Genomic DNA, 24,911 nt, shown 5'->3' with positions numbered 1-24,911 from the left:
GTCCAACACAGAGAAAGGGACCGACGGTTGGGCAGGGCATGGTAGTTGCACACCTGCGTTGGTGCTATGAGAAAAATCATCCTCAGAAGTATAGAGGAAAGGGGACACTAGACTTGTTTACCTATGGTGAGCAACATTTGCGTTCCTGCTTAACCCCCACTTTCCAACCACCACTGCCTGAAATCTGTACTATTCCTTATACATTGCAGTGAATTACATTTTTCAGTGGGTTAATTGTACCCACTTACATGGTCTGTTGAAATTAAAGATACTTATTTATTACACTAGTGATACAAATACTGCTTCGGTAAGACATAGAGGCATGTCAAGCAGAGGCGTAACCAGGATTGTCTAACAAGTGGGGCATTAAAGTAATGTAGTTGGGCCCACCGCAGTGACATTAACATCTGTAAATGCCCACACAGTGAGTGCTGCTGAGTGGGCCTTTACAGGTTTTGGGTGGGCTTTGCCTGCTCAAGCCCTACCCGTCTACTCCTCTGATGGCAAGTTTACAGTTTCTGGCTGTAATGTGCTGAAACTTAACCACAGTGATTCAATTCTGCAATCAATGAAATTCATACCACTGTTGCAGCTTTAAATAATATGTCAATTATAGTTTCCCCTTTTTCGATATATACCTTTGGTGTGTCGGATGATCCTTCCAGAACAACGTCGACAGATTGTCCTGGGTTCAGCTCCATTCTGGACGGGTTCAGACTGAAGATGGGTTGAGGGTGTTCCAGACTCTGGGACACATTTTTGGTCTTGCCACTACCAACCGCAGGAAGCTGACTGCGCTTGCGAAACTGTGGAAAGCCTTCTGTCATCCAATACAACTGATGTGTTCGGCGTCCTTGGTTGGTCATGGTGAAATGATATCGACAGGGACCCACACTGCAGCCAGAGAAAAAAAGGGTAGAGAAGGTTACATTGGAAATTGCACAGCCATGATAATTGTATCTGTAACATGCAGTCTACATACAAGCTGGTGATTTCTAGCCATCTGCAGTCAAATGCGAAAATTACAGAATGAACTTTAACCCAGCGCTTGTGAAGGTGGGGGAAGAGAAATGTGACATTTAATTGTGTATTCTGTGAAGAAATGAAGCTTTGAGGACCTTCCTTTCAAAATTTATATCTGAATGCTCGTTGCATGAAGTAGCAACGGTTCAGTTTGGCAGGTGTTTCACATAGTTGCAACAGCTGCCATGTTTCCAGCTGCACAAACACTTTATTTCCTACAATTGTGCAATAAAGCCATTCAGAAAAAAATCAGCGGCTACAAAAGCAATCCCTGCAAAAGACTTAAGGTATGACAGAAAATTCCTAAAACAAATGTTTACAAAAGGGAGCATCAAGTAGTAAAGCACAACAAACAAAATAAGCTGGATGGACAGTTCACAAAAAGATTGTAGGCACTGTAGCGGGCGAGAAGGAGGATGTAAACACACTGAGGACATTTCAAAGACTGGTTTATTAAAGAGGAATAAGGCCTAACTTTCCCTATTGCTATGCAGAGTTCCCTACCTATCTAACGAATGTGTTAGTCAGTCGTCTGTGAATGTCCAAAGAATATATCCACAGTCCAAAACTAGCCATAACTGACCCTATCAATAGTCTCACAACTAAGGACAGGAGAAGGACTCCCTCTTCTGGGCTTTGCTGCTTGCAAATTTGTCTTCTTTCCGGTTCTTCTTAATAGGTGATTTTTAAATAGTCTTTAGCAACTTTTTTAATCCGTTCATGTAACAAGATTTTATGAGACTTTCTCCTCCTCAAAATGTGGTTTATTTGATCTACTTCAATCTGTATTAATGTGTTTTGGGTATTTTTGGTTCCCCTCTTTCCTTTTCCAAAAAAGGGGTACTTCCACTTTTCCCAGAGTAGTAATATTCAGACTCAACAGTTCTCCCTTTTGTGGTTTCCCTCTCATCTTCTTGACTCATAGTATTCTTTCTCTACATAGAATTCTCCTGCTAGTTTATAGTCTCTGTCTTTTGACCTATATAGCACTCTACCTTTCTTCCCAGGAATTTGTCTCTCAGTTTTAGTTTCTCTCTCAATATGTATTGTGTTTGGATTGCAGGCTCTGTGGGATGCAGAGTCCCCTCCCCTCTCAGGTGCTAGGTCGCCCTAGGGCTACCCTGGTCGACATACACATCTCTCTTCCTCCGCTTGTTGTGGTGTTTCTCTCTGTTCCAGCCTCGTTGCACCAATTAAATGGGGATTCCCATTTAAACGGATATGCTCGTATGCCCTCTTTTAAGTTGACAATAACATGTTTTTTCTCTCTTCATACAAGTCTTGGTATGGTATATTCTTTTGTAGGTTTGATAAGTAGGCTACTTCGGGGGATCGTTTAGGGTGTTCCTCACAGGAACCGGAGTCCTTGTCCCATAGGGGGAGTCTCTCCCATTGAGATCCCCCTATGGGGATTGCCTTGACCCCTACAGATAGTGTTGCAAAGCAAGCTCACCTCCCTTTCTTCACAGGGGAGACTCAACCATGAGGGGAAGGGATGAATTCCCTCTATTCGTCACATACTCTTCCCTTTGTTTTCGTGGCTTCCCCTTCTAGATTGGAAAGCAGCTTAAGAAATCGACCTTCCCTTGTTCTGCCCCTTTTGATGTTAGACAGTAAAACAAAAAGGTTGCAAGTCCAAGAACCACCGCTTTACTCTGGCATTGGTGGCCCTCGTAAGTTCATCAGGTCAAAGTAATTAATCTGCCAGTCAGGTATTATCTCAATTGTGTGACAGCCCATTTTAAAGTTAAAGCCTCAAGTTCAACAGTAGCATAAAATTGTTCTATGGGAAAAATGTACCACTGGTATATAATACCGGATGTTCGACACCATCATGTTCTTGGGAGAGTATGGTGACCAATTCCATCTTGAATGCATCCGCTTGTAATAGAAACTCTCTATTGAAGTCTGGCATCTTCAAGATGGGCTCGTTACAAAGGAGGTTTTCCAATCCATCAAAACTCACTTGATACTTTTTATCCCGTAGGAGTTTCCGGGGTTGAGCGTTCTTTCATTTGTCTGTTAGGTTAGCGGCTATGCTGGAGTAATTAGGTATAAACCTCCTATAATAGCCGATAGACATAAAGCTCTCTCTTGATCATGGGGGTAGGAGTTTGTTGAACGGTTTATACTTGTTCCCTCTCTGAGGTATTTTACTGTGGACTGGGTGAGGTGACATTTTTGTGGGTTGGCCGTTAGGCCAAATTTTCTTATGGCACGGCTGATTTCATACAGGTGGTGAACATGCTCGGGCCAACTATTACTATGAAGCACAATATTGTCTAGGTACGCTTCACAAAATGCTCAGTAGGGTTTTGCATTTTTTTCCATGAGGCGTTGAAATTTAGCTGGGGCTCCATGAAGACCGAAAGGTTAAACCTTAAATGGGAACATACTTTGCAGTGTTGAAACCGCTGTTTCTCGATCAGGTGGATTCAAGGGAACCAGCCAGTAACCCTTGGTTAGATCTAGGGTTGAGATATATATATATACGTAGACAAGCACAACTTCTGAATCAGATAATCAATTCTCTGCATTGGGTACTTATCAAACACAGACAGAATTTAGCTTTCTGAAATCGATGCAGAAAGGCCATGATGGATCCGGTATTGCAACCAAGACATTGGGGGAGGACAGGGGACTCTCAGAGGGCTCGATGATTAATGCCTTGAGCATCTCCGCTACCTTGTTCTCAATTATTTTCTTGTGTGCTTCAGGGATTCAGTAGTGTATTAAATTATTGATTTTCCCTGCCGGGGTTCTAATGTAAGTAAAAACATTAGCAACCCGGCCTGGTTGTTCTGCATATAGCTCAAGAAACTGGGCCAGTAAGTCCCTAATGTCTGTCTGTTGGGAATATGACAGATCGGGTGAGACTAGGTATGGTATTTTCTTTATTGGAGTCCGTAAGGAGAGCAGCCATAGTAATGGTGGCGTCCTCACTATTCTTCACTCCTTAGACTTCTTTCTTTCATCAATCTTGTTGTGAGGTTGAGGTAGAAGATAGTTAAGGGGGCCTTTCCTTTCTAAAATTGTATAGGGTCCATACCACTTGTAAATCTTGGTTTCCGAAGCGGGTACGAGAACCAAGACTGACTGTCCGATGGAGAAGGTACAAGGTATGGCATGCCTGTTATAGTTTGCTGATGTTCTTGGGGCTTGTCCGAGGTGTTTTTGTACAATTTTGTTTACCACATCCATATGGAATCTTAGCTTCTGGCGGTTTGTGAGATTGGTAAAATTGCTTCTTCTCTCTCTTACAACGTTTTCTTTAACATATCTAACAGGTCTCAGAGAGAAGTTCAAACAGGGAATATCCCAGGAATCTTGCGGGGTCTTCCTGACTGTGAATAATGCACATGTTATCACATCCCAGCTCTTCCCAGCTCTTCCCGTCGACTTCCACCAACTTGTGCAGCATTATTTTTAACGTTTGAGTGAAACGTTCTACTAACTCATTGGTTTGAGGGTGGTATACAGACATTTTCAGGGTTTTAATATTAGCCATTTCTTTTACCTCTTGCATCAAACAGGACAAAGGTGGTACCCTATTCCACAAGGATTTGCTTTGGAAATTATACTCTTGAGAGGAAATGTGGTAAATAATTTAATATTTGTTGCATAGTGTCACAAACCGAAGTGCCTGAAAGCTGTGGAGTCGGTGGAGGAGCCACCATTAGCTGGCCCACCACGTTCCTTTGAGCACGGTCTAGTCTTTCCATTCCTGTTTCCTTATCTTCCCTTTGCCCCCACTCCCATGCACATTGCTTTGTTTTCTAGCAGTTTTCTTCAGCCTCATCCCTGCTTCTGAAAACCCCCACCTACCTTTCTTCCTCCGGTCTCGGTCCAGTATTTCTTTCTGCATTTCTTTCACTCTGATTTTCTTTCTTACCTTATTCTCGGGCGATCCTCTGCCGCACCTTTCTCCCCTACCTGCTCTTTTCTGCCTTCCTCTTTATTTTCCTCTCTGGTCTGTCCCTCGCGAGTAGCCTCGGCAGGAATCTCTCCTGCACTTCCAGTGCTGCCGGGCACTCGCTCTTCCCCTCTTGCCTATCACTCTTTCCTTTCTCTCTTTCTGTTCACTTGTGCTCCCGGTATTGCAGGTTAAGAGCTTTCTGCGCTGCTAGTTTACTTTGCTGGGCACCAGCTCTCTCTCTTGCTTTCCCTTTCGGTCCTTATCACACACGAGTCTCCGGTGCGGCAGGCTCCGTGAGTCTGTCATCCTTCTCATTCCGACCGGGCCCGCGCTGTGCTTACTCTTGGGCTCTGCCTCTTCTCTCACTTGTCTCCTCCTCACTCCTATTCACTAATTCTTTTATCTGCTTCCTTTTTCGACCTACCTTATTACGCTGTTCCAGCTCAGACCCCTTAGCTCCTCTTTTTGGACACCTTAGGAAAGTGCTTCAAGTTCACATCAATCTGAGCCATCAGAGTCTCTGTTTTCTATCGGACTCTACAAGATACCAGGATACCTCAAAGGGTTACTTTTTTTTTTTAGCCATTGGCTTTTTCCCCTACCTCGGCTGCGCAGGGGAAACACCATTCTTGTTTTGATTGTTTCCCAATGGAACAACAGTGGCGAATTCCCGGAACAGACCCTAGCTCTTCAAAAAGAAGAAACTACTCCCGAACTCTCTGCTTCTGAAGCCTCGACCAGTGGAAGTGACTCTGAATCACATTTGAGATCTGACACTCCTGACACAGTATTGTTATGCAGAGGGAAGGCTTCTGGATAATGAGTGTGATAGTCCACGCCTATTGGGATAAAATGATTTCCAACTCTACATGTTTCTAACGGGCTCACTATATGCATTGCTATACTTGAAAACGGGATTTCAATGATAGGTAAGGGCTGCAATGGAGTAGTGGGAACTGGCGTGGTTGCTGTTTTCTGACAGATCTTACATGTCAGCACAAAGTTCTTTATATCATCATCATATACTCGTGGCCAATAGAATTTTGGTGTGATTTGGCTTTGGGCCTTCCCTACTCTTTGATGTGCGGCTGTCAAATGGGAGTGGGCTAGTTCTAGACAGTCCGTCTATGGCTTTGTGGGACTATCAGTTGTGTTTGATATACTCCTTCTGGAGTCACATCGCCTCGATACAACAACCTTTTTTTTTTTAAGAAGGGACTGGCCTGTCTGCATCCCACTTCTTCTGGGATTACTTTCCCCAAAGCCTCTGAGGATGAAGTTGTTCCTCTGAGTGAATGCTAGATCAGGTAAGGGTTTGGCCTCCTCTGACTCTTGAAGGGGGGGGTTCTCTCTCTCTGGGGATGTTCTGCTTCTCCAAACCCTTTTGATCCCCTATTTGTTTCATTTTGTACTGCAACCTCTTGTGATATCAGTAACAACAATTTTTCAAGTATCCCCTGGGCTACCTACTCCTCTTATGTATACAGATTATTTCCTTGATTGTGCAGGAGAACCTTAATATCGTCTTGGTAGTTGGGATCGATGACTCCCGACATGACATCTAACCTACATTAACAAGCCAACCCAGATTTTGAAGTGAGTCATATTTGGGAGGGGTTAATGTTAATCCAGTGGGAATTTAGTGTCTTTCGTCAGGTGGTGGTATGATCTCTGCTGTGCTTTGTAGGTCAAACCCTATTGACTCAGAGGTGGCAAACGTAGGGGCTTTGGTGAACAATACAGGTCCCGAACTTTTATCGGTTGGTATGGATCCCACGTATATGTTGGGTCAGAAGGACACCGACACAATGGGGACATTTCAAAGATGGGTTTATTAAGAAGAATAAGGCCTAAGTTTCCCTATTGCCATGCAGTGTTCCATACCTATCAAACTAACTAATGTGTTTGTCAGTAGTCTGTGAATGTCCACAGTCCAAAACCAAGCCTAATTGACCCTACCACAATTCTAACAACTAAAGACAGGCCAATGATTACCTTCTCCTGTGCTTTGCCTCTTGCAAATTTGTCATCTTTCTGGTTCTTCTTAATATGTGATTTTTAAGTAGTTTGTGACTTCTTCAATCAGTCCATTTAACTCAGGATTTTGTTAGACTTTTCTCCCTTCTCAAAATGTGGTTTCTCTAACCTTGGACAAATACTTTGATCTATATTAATATGTTGTGTAAATTTGGTTCCCCCCTTTGCTTTTCCAATAAAGGGGTACTTTCCCCTTTTCCCAGTGTAGTGATATCCAGACTCTACAAGTCCACCTTTTGGGGTTTCATCGTATGTTCTCTGCATAGAATTGTCCTGCTAGTTTATAGTTTCCGTCTTTTGACATACATAGTACTCTGCCTTTCTCCGCAGGCGTTTGTCTCTCAGTTTTAATTTCTCTTTCAATATGTATTGCATTGGGTTCCTCTCAATATAATTCCACTTTCCATGCTGCGTTCTTGTCGATTCAACTGGGATGAGTATGAGCAGTCCCATAATGATTCCCGGGCGGCCTCCTGGATCTCCCGTTCTCCCAGTTACCTTGGATTCTCTTGGACATTGTCTCACCACTAGGTCACACCACCACCATCAGCTTCTCGCTCTCCTTCTCAAAGGACACTGCACGTCCAGCGCCCTGCTTTTGACTCCAGAGCCATATCCAAACTTGCAGGCTCTGCGGGTTGCAGAGTCCCCTCCCCTCTCAGTTATTACGTCACCATGGGGCGTCCCTGATTGACGTTCATGTCTCTTCCTCTACTTGGTTGCAATGTCTCTTTGTTCCAGCCTCCTTGTATGAATTAAATGGGTATTTCCATTTAAAGTGACATACTCTCTTTCTTGTTGACACTAACATGTTCGTTCTCTCTTTATACAAGTCTTGGTATTGTATATTATTTTGTAGGTCTGATATTCCCAAGTAGGCCTCTTCAGGGTATCCTTTAGGGAGTTCCTCACAAGAACTGGAGTCATTGCCCCGGTCATACCGCAGCGCTTGAGCTTTTGGAGGCAATGGCGGCTGGGATAGTTGTTCCTTTACGTTCTGTTTGGAAGACCTAGTGGCGGTCTAGTCTTTATCAGCATGCCCGCCCACTGTTTTTCATGGCTCCGGACTAGCAGCGCCCGCATTGCAACCCTTTCTTTCTCCGGGTAAGACGCTTGTTTCTGCTTTCCTTTCGCTACCTCCCACCTTTGCTTGCCTCTTCTCCTGCTTTCCTGCTCTCCGCTGCTGGATCTCTCCGCTCCTTGCTGCTGGATCTCTCCGCTCCTCGCTACCTGCTTATACTCTCCCCTGATTCCTTCTCGGTGTTCCTTCGGACACCTTCGGTAAAGCCGCATCGTCAACTCACCTTGACATCGGCAGACATTGCAGACAGGACGCTTCATTGCATCCAGGGTTTTTTCAGCCTGAAGGCTTTTCCCCCCATTTGGGTAATTCACTTGGGTTATCCCGTCCTTGATTTGTTTACCGAATCAGGCGCAGTGGCATCCAAAGGGGATATACCTTATCTACACTCGAACACAAGGGGACTGTAAAGGTGAAAAAAAAAAGACGAAAGATACCTCATCGGATTCAGCAGGTGAGGACGTTAAAGGAGACCAAGGTCAAACTTAAGAGACCCATGGGGGGATTCTTTCCCGGTAAGGCCCCACTTGCCTCAACCCCTACAGAGGGTGTTGTGGAGTGGGCTTAACTCTGTAGCCTGATGGGGCAGTGGGGGGATTCGCCCTTGGGGAGAAGGGGCACATTTGCTTGATTGGTCACAGCACCCAAGGGCGCGTAAAAAATAAACTATTGCTTATTGCTACCAGCAAGCTCTTGTTGATGCAGATGAGGTTTAAATCATGACTGGCCAATAAAACAAGAAAATTAAAAACCCTAGATGAATTATGAGACATGAGACTGCATACAAAATCTTTGGCTAAATGCAGCCTAAAGCCTGAAAATTAGAAATATGGAGATAATGCTGAACAGCAGTAAAGGCAGTCCCACATCTTGATTTGCATGGTAGTGGGATTGTATAAAGCAGGGCACAAGAAATTGCAGATTGATGCAATCTAAGCACTACGTTTCAGGTACCACGAAGCACCTGGATCATGGGGCACAAAGAATTACAGGAAATTATCAAGATGCAGTCATGTATGACAAAACCAACTGTCAAAACACATACAAAACCAGATGGAGTTCCTGTGTTGATAACCACACATGTTCCTTGGATTACTCGGTCATCCACAAGGATGAAAGGAAAATCAATAAGTACTTGCACCTGCAGTGAATTTGAGGGATTAAGCAATGCATAAGCCCAAAATGTACCGACTCAAGAAAAAGTATCATGGCATGTGCATAAATGTGTCCACCTCTTGGAGATAACAAACACAGGGAATCCCAGGGATTGCTGCACTGCTCTAGGTGGTGCACAGAGCAGGCCTGGTGGGCCTGGTACATTACCTCTGATATGCCAACCATTCTGATTGCCTCGAAGGGCCGCCATCACAGAAATACCGTACTGACCTTTTTGCCTACAGTTATCAATGAGTTACGCAAAGCAAGAGGGTAATCGAAAAAATGACCTATGAATGCTTCAGAGTGATGGAGATGGGAAAGGAATGCTGATTCCTCATCTACAGGAGAACGAGCACCCAGAATACAGACAATTAGATGCAGAGACGATGTTTGTTTGTTTAATCATTTGTTACGCGCACCAAACCCATAGGTAAGAGGGCGCAGCAGTAAGAACATGCAAAGCTTACATAGTTACAGAAATACACCAAATACAGTACATAATTACAAATAAACAAAGAAATGCACCAGTTACAGTACAAATTAGAAATAAGCACCAGGTACAGCAGTACAACTGATACAGTGATTACATAAATATAGCGTATGCAGAATGTGCAAATATATACAGAAGTAGACTGGCCTTTACAGTTGCAGGAATAAGTCATGAGCATTGTGCATGGATATACAGTGCATAGTCATATCCTCCGTATATCCCAAGTGTTTTCAGGTAGGCCAATGTGTCGGGTAAAGAGGGCGAGGCTAAGGGTCGGTAGCGATAATATATTTTATGAAATTTTTTTCTGAACTGTGCGTAAGGTTGGTCAGCTCTCAGGTCTTGAGGCAGAGAATTCCACCATTTAGTAGCCTTTACAGGCAAACTATTACCACCCATAGTGGCAAGCTTGTATTTTGGTAATGTCAGACAATTAGCATTACCAATTCTGGCTGGTCTGTAGGCAATTCTTCTCTGAAGTTTATCTGTCAGGTAGGTAGGGGCCGCGTTATTGAGAGCTTTATGAGTCAATGAAAGCGTCTTCAACTGTATTGTATTGGCCGTGGATAACCATTTGTGTGCGCGTCTAATAGGAGCAATGTGGGTTCTTTTGTTTATGCCTAGAGCTGCTCCTAAGGCATTATTTTATAAAGTTTGGAGCTTATGGGTGGTTGTTTTATTAGCACCACTGTATAGAGCAGGGGTCTTCAAATTGTGGGCCGCGCCCCCTTGGGGGGGCGCGGCCGCATCCCAGGGGGGGGCGCCAGAGCCCAGCATGAAATGTAAAAAAAAAAAAATAATATATTATTTTTTTTTTTAGATTGGAGGAAACGGGAAGGGGCAGCTCACATAGTCAGCATAAAACGGTCTTAGGCACCAATGAAAAAATGGCCAGCAGTTGCAAATGGATATTCAGTGTTTAGTCACAGACTGTTTGAATAGTACCCAAGGGGTTGTTTTTTGTTCAAATGTAAACAAATGGTGATATTTAAAGAATACTTATTCAGCAACAATGGTTAAAACTACTAGCTGCATAGTGAAGTAACTCCTCAAACTGGCCCACATTGGCCAAAAAAGTGGCCCATTTTTATTGGCCTACACTAACATTTTGCATTTTTGGTATAGGCCAGTCCAAGCCTGTCGGCTCATCCATAATGGGTGAGGGGGTGTCCAACCACTGGCCACCTCACCCATTATGGAGGAGCCGAGGAGCCAGCCCAGTGAAACACTGAGCACTCCCTCAGCTGCTTTTTCCAGCTGAGTGAGTGCTCCTGGGCTGGCTGAACTGTCAAAGGGAAACTCTGTTTGCCTTTGACAGTTAATTTCCGCAGCCGCACAAGATCACTGAGCCATGCAACGCTGGGGGTATTTTGCTTCGCCAGTCTTGCATAGCTCATTGGAAATGCTGACTGGGCCACTGCATGTATGTATGTGCAAGGGGGTGCTCCTGCGCCTCCTCGCACATACGGTCAGAGCAACCTGGAGCGGGGCATTTTAGCAACCACGCAAGGTATGTTTATGGCGATTTATTTTTTATTTTAATGTGTATGGAGGTGTGTATGCTTGTCTTATAGGACTGTGGTGGGAGCAGGAAGGGCATCAGCACTGGGATAGTGGTGGGAGTAGGGTGGGGAGAGCCCAGGGTCTGTACTGGGAGTATGGTGCGGTGACGGCACGCAAAAGTTCACAGCAATTTCTACATACTGTCCATCTGGCACTTTTGGGGGGGCCCGGCCTGCCCAAACTTTGCTCAGTGGGGGCCCAGGCCACAAAAGTTTGAAGACCACTGGTATAGAGCATTACAGTAGTCAATTATGGAGAGTATTAAGGCTCTAGCTAGGATCAAGCAGCTATCGTCAGAGAGGAATGGCTTGCCAGCTCCGAGTAGTTTGCACGTGTAAGCCATGGAGGACTTCAAAGATTTGATCTGTTTATCAAATGACAGTGTAGAATCCAAGTAGAAGCCAAGGGTTTTTACCTCCTTAGAGACTTTAATGGAATTCACGTCAATATTAAATGAGGAGAATTCCTGACCTAATTTTTTAATGTTGGCCTGTGAGCCCAGAATTATCAGCTCGGTCTTATCATCCTTCAAGCATAGGCCATCCATGCTTAATCATCCATGCTTAATCATCCATGCTTAATCCAGAATTATCAGCTCGGTCTTATTATCCTTCAAGCAGTGGCCATCCATGCTTGGATGATAAGATATACGTTATTCACCAATCCCGAGTCCTTACTGTGATCCCCAGAAAGCGGGAGGACAATCTGGGTATTATCTGCATAATTAGTATAGCTAATATCCAGATGGTCCAGATCATCAAACCAGGGTTTGGTGAAGATATTGTAAAGGGTTGGGGAAACGCACGAGCCTTGAGGGACCCCACACAAGATGGGGGTAGGGTCGGCAGCTGCAGATGGAGAGAAGACTCATCGTTCTCTCGCTCAAGAAAGAGTTAATCCAATTGATAACTTCCAGTGAGAACTGGGCGGCAGAGTCAAGGTGTTGGCACAGGACTTTGTGATTGACCAGATCAAATGCGGCTGAAAAACCAAGTAGGAGCAGAAGTACTGTCTTCCCTTTATCTCTCAGCTCGTCTATTTGGGTCTTTAAACCAATTAAGGCTGTTTCTGTTCCGTGTAAAGGGCCGAAGCCGGATTGTCTATTTCCAAGGAGTTTATGCTGTTCAAGATGTTTTTGAATTTGGTTATATGCCGCTTTATCTAGTATTTTGAGCAAGAAAGCGACTGTGGTAATGGGCCGGCAATTTGTAGGGATTAGCAGGTCTAGGGTCTGTTTCTTGAGGAGGGGGAGCACCCAGGACTGTTTAAGGTTAGCCGGGATAGTGCCTGTGGTAAAGGAAGCGTTTATCAGTTTGGTGATGAATGGGGATCATTCTCTGGCAGCATCTTTTATTAGTTGCGCTGGGCAGATGTCACATTTGCAATTGGAGGGCTTCAGTGACAAGATGATTTTTTCTACTTCCAGGGTAGACATTTTAGAAAAGTTGAAGATATTATTGTAGGCCGGTGGTGAAACACTGGACACAGGCCTATATGGCGAGTGCTGAATGTTCAGCGCTACTTTTTTTTGCCAGATTTTATTTTGTAGCGTGACAATTTTATTGGCTAGTGCCGGTTGAATGTCTGTACACCAACATTTATCTTTGGTACATATGTCTGGTGTAGTTATTGGGGACTCAAAGTTCTTTAAGTATGGAAAAGAGTTCTTACATACTAGAGTTGGATTTGGCAATGCGTTCATCATAGGAATTACATTTTGCCCGGCAGATTTCCTTCTTGTAATGAGAGGAAAGTGAGGTTAGTTTGGTTTTGTTCTCACTAGAAGGACAGTCTCCAGTTAGTTTCACTTTTTCTTTTTAACGTGTGGAAAGTTGTGGCATAAACCATTTGTTTAAATGGGCCATAGGTTTGCTGGGTCTGAGTTTGAGGGGTGCAATTCTATCCAGAGTAGTGAGCATGATGTTATTAAATTCTTGAACTAGGATACTGGGATCGAGGTTTTCTGACAGTGAGTTGAGTGTGGGAAGGATAGCAGGGATGATTTTCTCTGCTATGATACTTTTTTTATTTCTGGTTAAACAGGGTGGCGCTACTGGGAGAGCCAATGGGGTGGGTCTTTTGGTAGAACGGTGGAAGGACACCAGTGAGTCATCTGTCCAAGCGAGCGGCAGGACGGATGAAATAGTAGCTGTACAATTGTAGTCTGCTATCCAGTCCAATATTCTCCCTTTTTGGTGAGTAGGTTTGTCAACATTTTGGGATAGACCTAATACCTTAATTGTGTTGGCTATATCTGTGGCATTTTTGTCAGTATGGTCCATGAAGCCTAGATTAAAATCGCCTAATAGGAGTATTTGCGAGGATGGTTTAAGGTTGTTGGTAAGGATATTATGCAGGTCCTCCTCAAAGGTGGCAAGTGGACCAGGCAGTCTGTATAATAGGTGAATGGTGAGTGTTTGTGAGTTGTTTATCAGGCATTTGAGCGAGAGCGCTTCACAGGATTGTAGTTGATGGGCAGGGGCTAGTAGTAGGCATAGCGATGTTTTAGAGATCATGCCAATGCCACCTCCTCGGGTGCTGTTGCGGTCTTGTCTGGCTATAGTGTAACCGTCGGGAATAGCTAGCATAAGTGAAGGTCCTGCTGCGATATGGAGCCAAGTTTCCATAATCGCAAGGATGTCTAAATTACCTTCTATGATTAGGTCAGCAATGTCAATGGCATGTGCGACGAGTGATTTACATTGAGAAGTGCTCCTTTGAGAGGGGGGTCTCAGAAGGTGCCTTGTCTGGGGCAGATTTGTCAGTGTTAACTACATCTGACTTACGCTTGTGGATATTGTTCTGAAGCGTTCCGTGTTCATAACCACGGTGGAGGGTGGAAGGTGACGATGGCAAGTTTACATGGCAAGGTGTTTGATTAATCTTAAGGTTCGTTTTCAGGTTAGTAGTCTGAAGGGATCTTCTAAGGGGATCGTGTAATTTGGATAATCTAGCGCGGAGCCCATCATTTCTCATAGTTGTGGTGCAAGGTAAAGAGGCATAGGTTGCTATAGCATAGGCCTTGTTGTGTGTAGGTTGGGACATGGTGCTAATGTTTGTTACTATATTTATTGTATTTATTGAGGTGGGCGGGCTGAGGGTCAGAGGTGGTGCAAGTGGGAACTGCTCGCAGTGCACTTGACTATTAAGGTTAGTGTGACTGGTAGCCAACAGAGTACAAAGCAGCAATGCTAGGAATATCATCTTTCCAATTGTAGAGGAGTCACAGAGTATGATCCAGTGCGATCAAGAGCAAATGAGCACATGGGTAACGCTGCCGCTTAGCTGGACAGTCACCAATTGGGTGGATACACCTAGTTCAGGTGTAAGCGGATAGGTGGATTTAATTAATCTAAGTTTCCACGATAGGCACAGTTGGCATAGCTAAAGTTGCTCAAAATGGTAAAAATTAGGTTAAGCAAACATTCATAGCAGTAGACAGATTCCAATTGGCTAGGATAGTGCAAAATAGGCAGGTTCAAATAAGCAGAATGTTCATAGCAGTAGGCAGATTCGAATTGGCTAGGATTGTGCAAAATAGGCAGGTTCAAATAAGCAGAATGTTCATAGCTGTAGGCAGATTCGAATTGGCTAGGATAGTGCAAAATAGGCAGGTTCAAATAAGCAGAATGTTCATAGCAGTAGGCAGATTCGAATTGGCTAGGATTGTGCAAAATAGACAGGTTCAAATAAGCAGAATGTTCATAGCTGTAGGCAGATTCGAATTGGCTAGGATTGTGCAAAATAGGCAGGTTGAAATAAGCAGAATGCTCATAGCAGTAGGCAGATTCGAATTGGCTAGGATTGTGCAAAATAAGCAGGTTTGACGAACAGGCTCAGCAGTGGCTTTGGAATATATGATGGGAGTACAGGGAATACCTGTTGCTGTTGCTGTGGCTGGTTGGTTCTATGGGCAGTCGACACTATATCTGGAATACAAGGCTTATATGCTACATAGCTTAAAAGGCATTGGGCATAACAACGGGTGTAACAGGTAAGTGATGGGGAGTTCCTTGGCTCAGTTATGGATGCAAATATACAAATAAGGTGAGCAGTCCGGTACAGCAACCAACGGCAGTGAATAGATTAAACAGGCTGTGGCTACAGTGCATAGGGCAGCCTTACACAGGACAGGCAGTCAACATTATGCAAACAGTAAGGGTAAAGCTACCTGCGTGAATGTTATTAATGCAGGGATCGGTACTTAAGTACATAACCTCAGCTCTCACGTGAATCATACGCGGGCGGGCGATAGGTTGCGTTATGGGCAGATCAAGGTGCAACCATTCTGCAAACGGCGGGCTGTCTGGATAGAGCAGACAGGAATGAGAACACTCCACCTGACAGCAGAATGAAGTGCAGTTGGCTTAGGTCCCAAGAACTCGGGTTACATGTTCTTTCTTTTCCCTTTTACCAACATCCCTTGGTGGAATTACACTCTGCAGCTTTGTGGCTTTCGTTACACACTTCTATTTGTGATGCATGACAAAGAATATGATGACAAGGCTTGAAGATGGTAAGGTCCATTAGAGAGCGAGCAGGGTTTTGTAGCAGTGATCCATCCACTCACAGCGGGAGATCAGATTCCCTTTCTAGAACGGACAATTAACCTGTAAAGGTTATTATCAACCATCCTCTCATCAGAGAAGGAAGCCGTCACCTGTATCTGTTGCGCATGGACAGCATGTGCACTTTACATGGTCTCTCAAGTTTCTAGTTACAGATTCATGCAGGACTATCATGTGACAATGCTTCAATGTATCCACGCACGCACACAGTTATTCCAAGCAGTCTCCAGGTCTAAATTCTTCTGTAGACTAACGACTTCACTAGTGTCACATGGGTAACGCCTCTCTCGCTCACCATGCTCACAACAAGCAGAGGGGCCGAAGAATTGCACCAGAGAGGACTTCTAGACATATTTGAAAAAAAAGGGGAATCTAACCCCAAGGCTTGGGCCGACCCAACAGCCCAGGATATGCTACAGTGCCCGAGCCATTTAACTTTCTACAGTAGCAAGAAACGATTTACTTGCAATATTGCATCCAAAACGGATGAACGTTGTGCGGAATATCCGAATTTAGCTTTTCTTCACAGTCAAAGGTTTGTGTGATTCGGAAACAAAGAATTAATACTACAAGTACAGCGAGAATGTTTACGCATGCTTAACTACATGTCCACCGGCAGCCTTGGTTGAGTGCAAGCGTTCTTAACTTGGCTGTGGAAATCTTCTGAAATAATGATTTCAGCTCTAGAAGATTATTAAAAACGGTTGACAAAATAAACATTAGTCTTCAAATGTCTACTATGTTATGAAGCTTTTGTTTCCTACGACAGTCAGAGCCATGATGATGGGAAAGTGCCCGTGCCTTATCTAAGAAAAGTCCTATTGTGCCCCTGCCCGGGGTAAATGGACTAGAAGGAAGAAAAGAAAACCAGCCAAGACGTGGGGCCGAAGAGAAGCAAGAATGGGATTGGGACACACAGAACTAGCAAATTGGAAAAATACCATGGGATTGCGGTAGAGGGAATATGATTATATAAATAAGGATGCATGTGTAATGGTACAAAGTGGAGAAAGAGGGAAAATAAGAAAACGTGGGTAAATAGCGTTTTCCAGTTATGGCGGTTTCTGGCAATGTGGAAGAACTCGAATGTGTGTAAACACAGTTGTGCAATGGCCCCGAGATGTGCTTAAGAAGCCCTTGAGTGTGGATGCGAGTATCGTCAGGCAGCACGTCAAGGGGCCTGCTGCAAACCACATGTATATTATCTGCGAATACCGAGACCCCTGTCACAGGTAACAAGCGAGCGACTGGCGGTGTAAAAAGGTGAATGCCGGCAACCATAATAAGGACCAGGAAAGTACAACTACTCTACAATGTATGGGCACGAACATTTTTATTTATGAATAGGGACATAACATTGTATGCTGGTGAAAAACAAATCCAAAATCCAGATCCAAAAGCGAAAGATCCACAGAGTCCTGTGTTTTGCGGTAACAGCTGCTTTGCCAGGTCTCAAAGACCAAGTAACAAGTGTTTTTCATATGGCAGTACAATTCATAGGCCTCATTGCGAATTTGGAGGTATTCCTGTGCTATTTCCACAGAAATACCATCAAACTCTTACCGCTACAGCCACTCGGTCTAATGGATTTACCACCAGATCACAAGTGGCAGCATGGCGGTGTTAATGCCCATTTTTGTTGCAGAGTTGTCAGGCTTACTACTTGCAGTCATTCCGGCCATGCTAAATCTGCCACTTTCTGGGAGCAAATTGAAGGGGATAGCTACAGCTATATTCTGAACGTATTTCTCCTCTACTTTGCCTCGCAGTGCAGGAAAGTGGCAATAGAGTGGCAGAACGGAAGTACAGCCATGTTACTGCCAATTGTTCCTCACATGGCCAAAATGTAAGGGTATATCAAAAAACAAATGAGCAAGGTCAGGTAGATCTATCTGCTGTAGAGCGACCACTTCTACATCCCTGGGGGGGTGAGGGGGGTCACCCCATACGTGGGTGGACACAGAATTATCACAAAATCTGTTTTCTGCAATAAAGTTTTATTTTAAGTGCCGTTGGTGTGGTAATACACTGTTTTCACAAAACATAAGACATTCAACATTAAGGACGTACAGAGTATAGTACCTGATTTGGGACAATCAAGTAGTTAATATTTGAGATGATCTGATTCTTATGTGTGCTCATTCTCTATGGGCTCCTTGGGAAGGAGGCTAGAGAATTTAGTGGAATCATCAACAGATAGGTGGCCCATAAGGTGAGGGCACTATAAAAAGTTGAACAACAACATTTAAAACATGTCAACATGACGGTGTTTCGGCCATTTTGTGTGGAGCTAGGTAAGCTCTAGTGGTGTAGGCCTTCATCAGGATAGGAGTGTCTTTAGGAGAGGAATATCTTATGCAGTCTGTTGGAATGAAACAGACAAAGAACGCGTCAGGATATAGGTGGTTGACATAGGTTTGGCAGAGAAAGAGTAATGAATACTTGAGAGGCGGATGCCGGTGCTTACCGAATCCGAGGACCACAGTGGCTCAGAGTTCGAAGTGGGAAAACCCACTTCCACAGGATGGAGTCTTCATCTTGTGCATAAAGCGCGGTCGTACCTGTCAGAGGATGAGGAAAGGTACGATGACCATTTGGCGCACAATTGGTGTAATCCCTCTGTAGTCTATGGTGAGTATTAGGCTGACAGGGGTGGAGGTCATCAGCGTGGTGGTGAGAATAGACCTCGTGGTGGTCCCACTGTGGTGGACTAAGTTGCACGGTGGATCTAGAGTGCAGTCACGGTTTGCAAGAGTGCCTGTGTGGGACTCCACTGGTGCACGAGGTGCAGCGGGCCACAGCAGGAGGAGCTTAGCCGTGGCCGTGACCTGTGTAGACTGACTAGAGTGCAGGGGAGCTAGAGGTGTGGCAAGCGTGCCCTCCCGCCTGGGAGTAGAGGAGCACCAGGAGCTGGGAGCTCCGGTCTGCTTTGTGAAGTCACAGAATACTCCGACATAGCACAGTGAAGTACGGTGCAAGGAATCTTACGTTGCAGTGCCTATGTGTGTTTATCAGAGTGCACGACAGGGCTAGGAGCAGGTATCCCACAGGTGCTGCGGGCCCCAAGGTTTGAGCTGGGCAGTGTCTACCAGTATAGACTAGCATGTGCGCCGCTTTGGAGTGAGGGAGTACATGGGGCTGTGAGCGTGTAAAACGCCATGTCGTACAGTTTCAAAAGTAGTTAAAAGTATGTAAAAATGCCCCAGGGAAGGAGCATCAGACATATGTGCCTTAAGCGCGAGCAATGTCAACTTATCTATTGCGAGTGCGCGGTGCTGCCGAGATGGATCCTACGGCGGTGCAGTGTCTCAACGGCAGAGGCTGCAAGTGTGTGTGAGGCGTCAGCAACAATGGCATGTTTAAAAGGGCGGCAGCCATGGTGATGGGTGTCTATCCTAATGCCTGTAATTATGCTCAGGCGGTCATGTGTTGCAAAAAGGGGGGGGTTTGTATAGGTTGACAAGTGGGAAACACATAATGTGTATACTGCACTATGGCTATCATGTCTCTTAGTAGTGGACAGTGCAGGCAGTCAGTTGGGCCAAAGTGCAAGTCATGTCAAGGCGTGATAGGGCGCATGATAATGGTGTCAAAAACCCCTGGGTGCTGTCTTGTCAGTAGTAGTGGGTAAAGCTGTACAATGCTGTGGGCAGGTGCTTGGTGGTGCTGATAGCATGCAAATAGTCACCAAACATAGAGGTAGTGTCACATTGCTTAACAGAACGATCTCCCACTCGAGTTAGTCAGAGGAAATGGAATGGTTAGGAATCAATCTAGACCAGGTACATGACAGTGCTTGTAACATGTTAGTCATCACAATACAAAGTGGTAATATCAAATCGCTTTACAGAACATGATTCAACTAGAAATGTAGGATGAAATGGAAAAGCTAGGAATCAATCTCAACATTGCTGTGTGCAGGTGCAGGGTCAGTGACAGTGCTACAGGCCTGCTGTTTCAAGGCATTCATAGATTCACATTGCTTTACTGAAAATGCTTCCACTCTACAGTTATGTTTAGACCCTCTTTTACAGTTCGTAGTTTGTGGACCCATTTCTGCTCTAATCTGGTCAGTATTTTGTCAATGTCTCCACCTCTTTTGGTGGTGCTCACTTTCTGTAAGACACACCACTTTATGTCCAGATTGCTGTGATTTTTCTTCAAGTAGTGTTCAACTAGAGGTTTGTCCGGCACCTTGTTTTTAATGCAGGACCGGTGCTCGCTGATTCTGGTCTTGACTGCTCTCATGGTTTTTCCGACATACAAAAGTCCACAGGGGCATATGATGGTGTATTTTGCTTGTTTGGGGTTACAGTTGGTGTGGTCCTGTGAAGTCCACGTAATCTCCTTGTGTGTGAATACTTTTGTGGTCTCGGTGAACTGACAGGCCATGCATTTGCTGCATCGGTAGTGGCCTTGGAACGGCGGTAGATTCCATAGAGTGTTGGGTTGTTTCAGTGGTTCCAGGAAGGTGTGCACCAGTGATTCCTTGATGTTGCGGTTTTTTTTTTAAGGCGAACAGGGGCACTTTCTGGAGGGATCCAGTGTTTTTGTTGAGTGGCCAATGCTGCTTTATAATCTTCTTTATCAAATTGCTGAGGGGACTGTAGGTTGTGACGCACACTAGTATGTCCAGTTCTTTTTTAGTGGCTTTGGTGAGGCAGATGGTGCGGTCCGTGTTAGCGGCTTGTTTGTTTGCGTGTCTGATGGATTTCCTCGGGTATCCCCTGTCGAGCAGTCGGGTTTTTAGATCTGTTGCATGTTTTCCATACGTGTCCCGGTTTGGTGCAATTCCTCCTGATCCTCAGGAATTGTCCGTAGGGCAGATAATATTTCAAACTTTCTGGGTGATAACTTCCGAAGTGTAACAAGGTGTTACGGTCAGTGCGTTTCCGAAATAGTTCCATTTGTAGGTGATCGCCTGACCTGTAGATGTGGAGGTCAAGGTAGTCGATGCTGTGGAAGTCCCAGTGCATTGTGAAATTTATGTGTGGATCACATTGATTGAGCCATTGTTGGAATGCGGCTAAGTCTTGTTGGTTCCCATGCCAGATGAGGAGTATGTCGTCGATGTACCTTTTCCACAGCTTGATGTTACTTTTGTAGGGATTCGTATCTGCCGTAAGGTTTTCAATTTCAAATTGTGCCATGTACAAGTTGGCGATGTCGGGTGCAAAGGTGGCACCCATGCTGACCCCTTTGACCTGCTTGTACAATTGGTCCTTGAATAAAAAGACATTTTCAGTCATTGCCAGCCTCACGCACTCCAAAATAAAGTTGGTGGGGACAGCTTCGGTGTTGGTTCTTTTGTCCAGGAAAAGTTTCAGTACCTCTAGTGCTTCTTGTTGCGGGATCTAAGTCTTGAGGGCCTCGACATCTAGGGTGGCTAGGATGTAATCCTGTTCCATGTTGATTGTTCCCAGCATAAGGATGGTGTCCGTGCTGTCTTTGAGGTAAGAGTTCATTTGATTCACAAAAGGTTTCAAGAAGAAGTCTGTTCTTTCATCTGTTTGTAGATTATCTGAGTAAAAGTTGTGTTGAGAGTCCCTTCTGGACAGCTCGAATGACCATTTTTTCGTAGGTTTCGAACTTGCAGGGTATAGTGTGGGGAGGAGGCATGAAAGTGGACTTGATTTCCAGGCCTGTAATGTTCTTGGTGTCCTTTTCTGGTCGTTCGGTGCAGGACAATTATTACACTGAACTACAACAACAAGGATACTCCAACAGAAGAAACAGAAGAGTGACTTTCTCAGGCTCTTCCTCAAACAGCAGTGGCAGTGCATCAGGAGGACCGGGGAACCAGCAACCTCAACAACCCGGCATTGGTACCAAAACCAAGGACAACAGAGAGGATTCCAATCTTCAACCTATTTGACCACATAACCTTGATCGCCGAACAAAACCTTCTAGAAAAAGGCTGATCATTTGTACCATCCGCAAAGGCTCAGGCCTTCAACACTGAAGTGGAACTAAAACGTTTTTTCCGGAATATTCGCCTGAAATACTTTTTTGAGGTGTACCTACCTGAACAGTCACGTACCAACACTGAACGACCAGAAAAGGACACAGAGAACATCACAGGCCTGAAAATCAAGTCCACATTCATGCCTCCTCCCCACACTATTCCCTGCGAGTTTGAAACCTACGAAAAAATGGTGACCGGAGCTGTCCAAAAGGGACTCTCACAACACAACTTTTACTCAGATAATCTACAAACAGATGAAAGAACAGCAATACGTTCACTGAAAGACAATCACAACATCACCATCAAACCCACGGATAAAGGCGGTGGCATCGTCATTCTGAACACCACGGACTAGGACCATGAATGTCTACGCCTGTTAAGTGATACCGACGCCTACCTACCGTTACAAGTGGACCCTACCAAGAACCTACAAGATGAGATTTGCAGCCTTACAGACCACGCTCTACGAGAAACCTGGATCTGCGACGAGGAACATCTGTTCCTGGATAAAGCTCACCTGCGGATTCCGGCCTTTTATATACTGCCAAAGATACACAAAAGCCTAAAGAACCCGCCTGGAAGACCAATTGTCTCGGCCTGCGATTCAATTTTCGAACCCCTATCAATCTACACAGACTTCTTCTTGAAACCTTTTGTGAATCAAATGAACTCTTACCTCAAAGACAGCACGGACACCATCCTCATGCTGGGAACAATCAACATGGAACAGGATTACATCCTAGCCACCCTAGATGTCGAGGCCCTCTAGACTTCGATCCCGCACCAAGAAGCACTAGAGGTACTGAAACTTTTCCTGGACAAAAGAACAAACACCAAAGCCGTCCCCACCAACTTTATTCTGGAGTGCATGAGGCTGGCAATGACTGAAAATGTCTTTTTATTCAAGGACCAATTGTACAAGCAGGTCAAAGGGGTCAGCATGGGTGCCACCTTTGCACCCAACATCGCCAACTTGTACATGGCACACTTTGAAATTGAAAACCTTACGGCAGATACAAATCCCTACAAAAGTAACATCAAGCTGTGGAAAAGGTACATCGACGACATACTCCTCATCTAGCATGGGAACCAACAAGATTTAGCCACATTCCAACAATGGCTCAATCAATGTGATCCACACATAAATTTCACAATGCACTGGGACTTCCACGGCATCGACTACCTTGACCTACACATCTACAGGTCAGGTGATCGCCTACAAATGGAACAATTTCGGAAACCCACTGACCGTAACACCTTGTTACACTTCGGAAGCTATCACCCAGAAAGTTTGAAATATAACATGCCCTACGGACAATTCCTGAGGATGAGGAGGAATTGCACCAATCGGGACACGTATAAAAAACATGCAACAGATCTACAAACCCGACTGCTCGACAGGGGATACCCGAGGAAATCCGCCAGACATGCAAACAAACGAGTCGCTAACACGGACCGCACCATCTGCCTCACCAAAACCACTAAAAAAGAACTAGACAGACTAGTGTGCGTCACATCCTACAGTCCCCTCAGCAATTTCATAAAGAAGACTATAAAGTAGCATTAGCCACTCATCAAGAACACTGGATCCCTCCAGAAGGTGCCCCTGTTCGCCTTAAAAAAAAAAATAACGCAACATCAAGGAATCACTGGTGCACACCTTCCTGGAACCACTGAAACAACCCAACACTCTGGAATCTACCGCCGGTCCAAGGCCACTACCGATGCAGCAAATGCATGGCCTGTCAATTCACCAAGACCACAAAAGTGTTCACACACAAGGAGATTACTTGGACTTCACAGGACCACACCAACTGTAACACCAAACAAGCAAAATACACCATCATATGCCCCTGTGGACTTTTGTATGTCGGAAAAAACATGAGAGCAGTCAAGACCAGAATCAGCAAGCACCGGTCCTGCAATAAAAACAAGGTGCCGAACAACCTCTAGTTGAACACTACTTGAAGAAAAACCACACCAAACTGGACATAAAGTGGTGCGTCTTACAGAAAGTGAGCACCACCAAAAGAGGTGGAGACATTGACAAACTACTGACCAGATTAGAGCAGAAATGGGTCCACAAACTATGAACTGTAAAAGAGGGTCTAAACATAACTGTAGAGTGGAAGCATTTTCTGTAAAGCAATGTGAATCTATGAATGTCTTGAAACAGCAGGCCTGTAGCACTGTCACTGACCCTGAACCTGCACACAGCAATGTTGAGATTGATTCCTAGCTTTTCCATTTTATCCTACATTTCTAGTTGAATCATGTTCTGTAGAGCGATTTGATATTACCACTTTGTATTGTGATGACTAACATGTTACAAGCACTGTCATGTACCTGGTCTAGATTGATTCCTAAGCATTCCATTTATTCCGACTAACTCGAGTGGGAGATCCTTCTGGTAAGCAATGTGACACTACCTCTATGTTTGGTGACTATTTGCATGCTATCAGCACCACCAAGCACCTGGCACCTGCCCACAGCATTGTACAGCTTTACCCACTACTATTGACAAGACAGCACCTAGGGGTTTTTGACATCATTATCATGCGCCATATCACATGCACCACGCCTTGACATGACTTGCACTTTGGCCCAACTGACTGCCTGCACTGTCCCCTACTAGGAGATATGATAAACATAGTGCAGTATACACATTATGTGTTTCCCACTTGTCAACCTATACAAACCCCCCTACCCCTTTGTTGCAACACATTGCCGCAACACATGACCGCCTGAGCATCTTTACAGGCATTAGGATAGACACGCATCATCATGGCCGCCGCCCTTTTAAACATGCCCTTGTTGCTGACGCCTCACACACACACTTGCAGCGGTTCATAGACAAAAAGTCGAAAACTTAATGTCGAAAAGCAAAAATGTCGAAAAAAAAATGTCGAATGCAAAAAAGTCGAAAACACATACATATAATAGGAAAAGTCATAATTTCGAAAAAAAAATGTCGAAAAAAAAATCGAAAACCCAAAACACTTTTTTTTTTTTTTTTTACACAAATACTAACATTTTTTATGGGGGGGGGTCCCCCCCAACCCCCCCATCCCAAACCCCTACCCCAACCCCCCCCCTCCTCCCCATCCCCC

At 44.7% G+C, this 24,911-nt stretch overlaps 1 protein-coding gene across 1 annotated transcript in view; it reads right to left on the bottom strand.

The window, feature by feature from the left end:
* The window catches only part of HYDIN (HYDIN axonemal central pair apparatus protein), a 3,273,799-nt gene that overhangs the window by 2,283,178 nt on the left and 965,710 nt on the right, over positions 1–24,911 (bottom strand). Inside the window, exon 20 of the mRNA XM_069654775.1 lies at positions 639–894. Coding sequence (XP_069510876.1) covers positions 639–894 — 256 coding nt within the window. The remainder of the gene's footprint in view (positions 1–638; positions 895–24,911) is intronic.

The sequence above is a fragment of the Ambystoma mexicanum genome, chromosome 1p, assembly GCF_040938575.1.
Source record: "Ambystoma mexicanum isolate Mex_15411 chromosome 1p, UKY_AmexF1_1, whole genome shotgun sequence".
NCBI classification, from domain to species: Eukaryota; Metazoa; Chordata; class Amphibia; order Caudata; family Ambystomatidae; genus Ambystoma; species Ambystoma mexicanum.
This window is presented reverse-complemented; position numbering and strand designations above follow the sequence as displayed.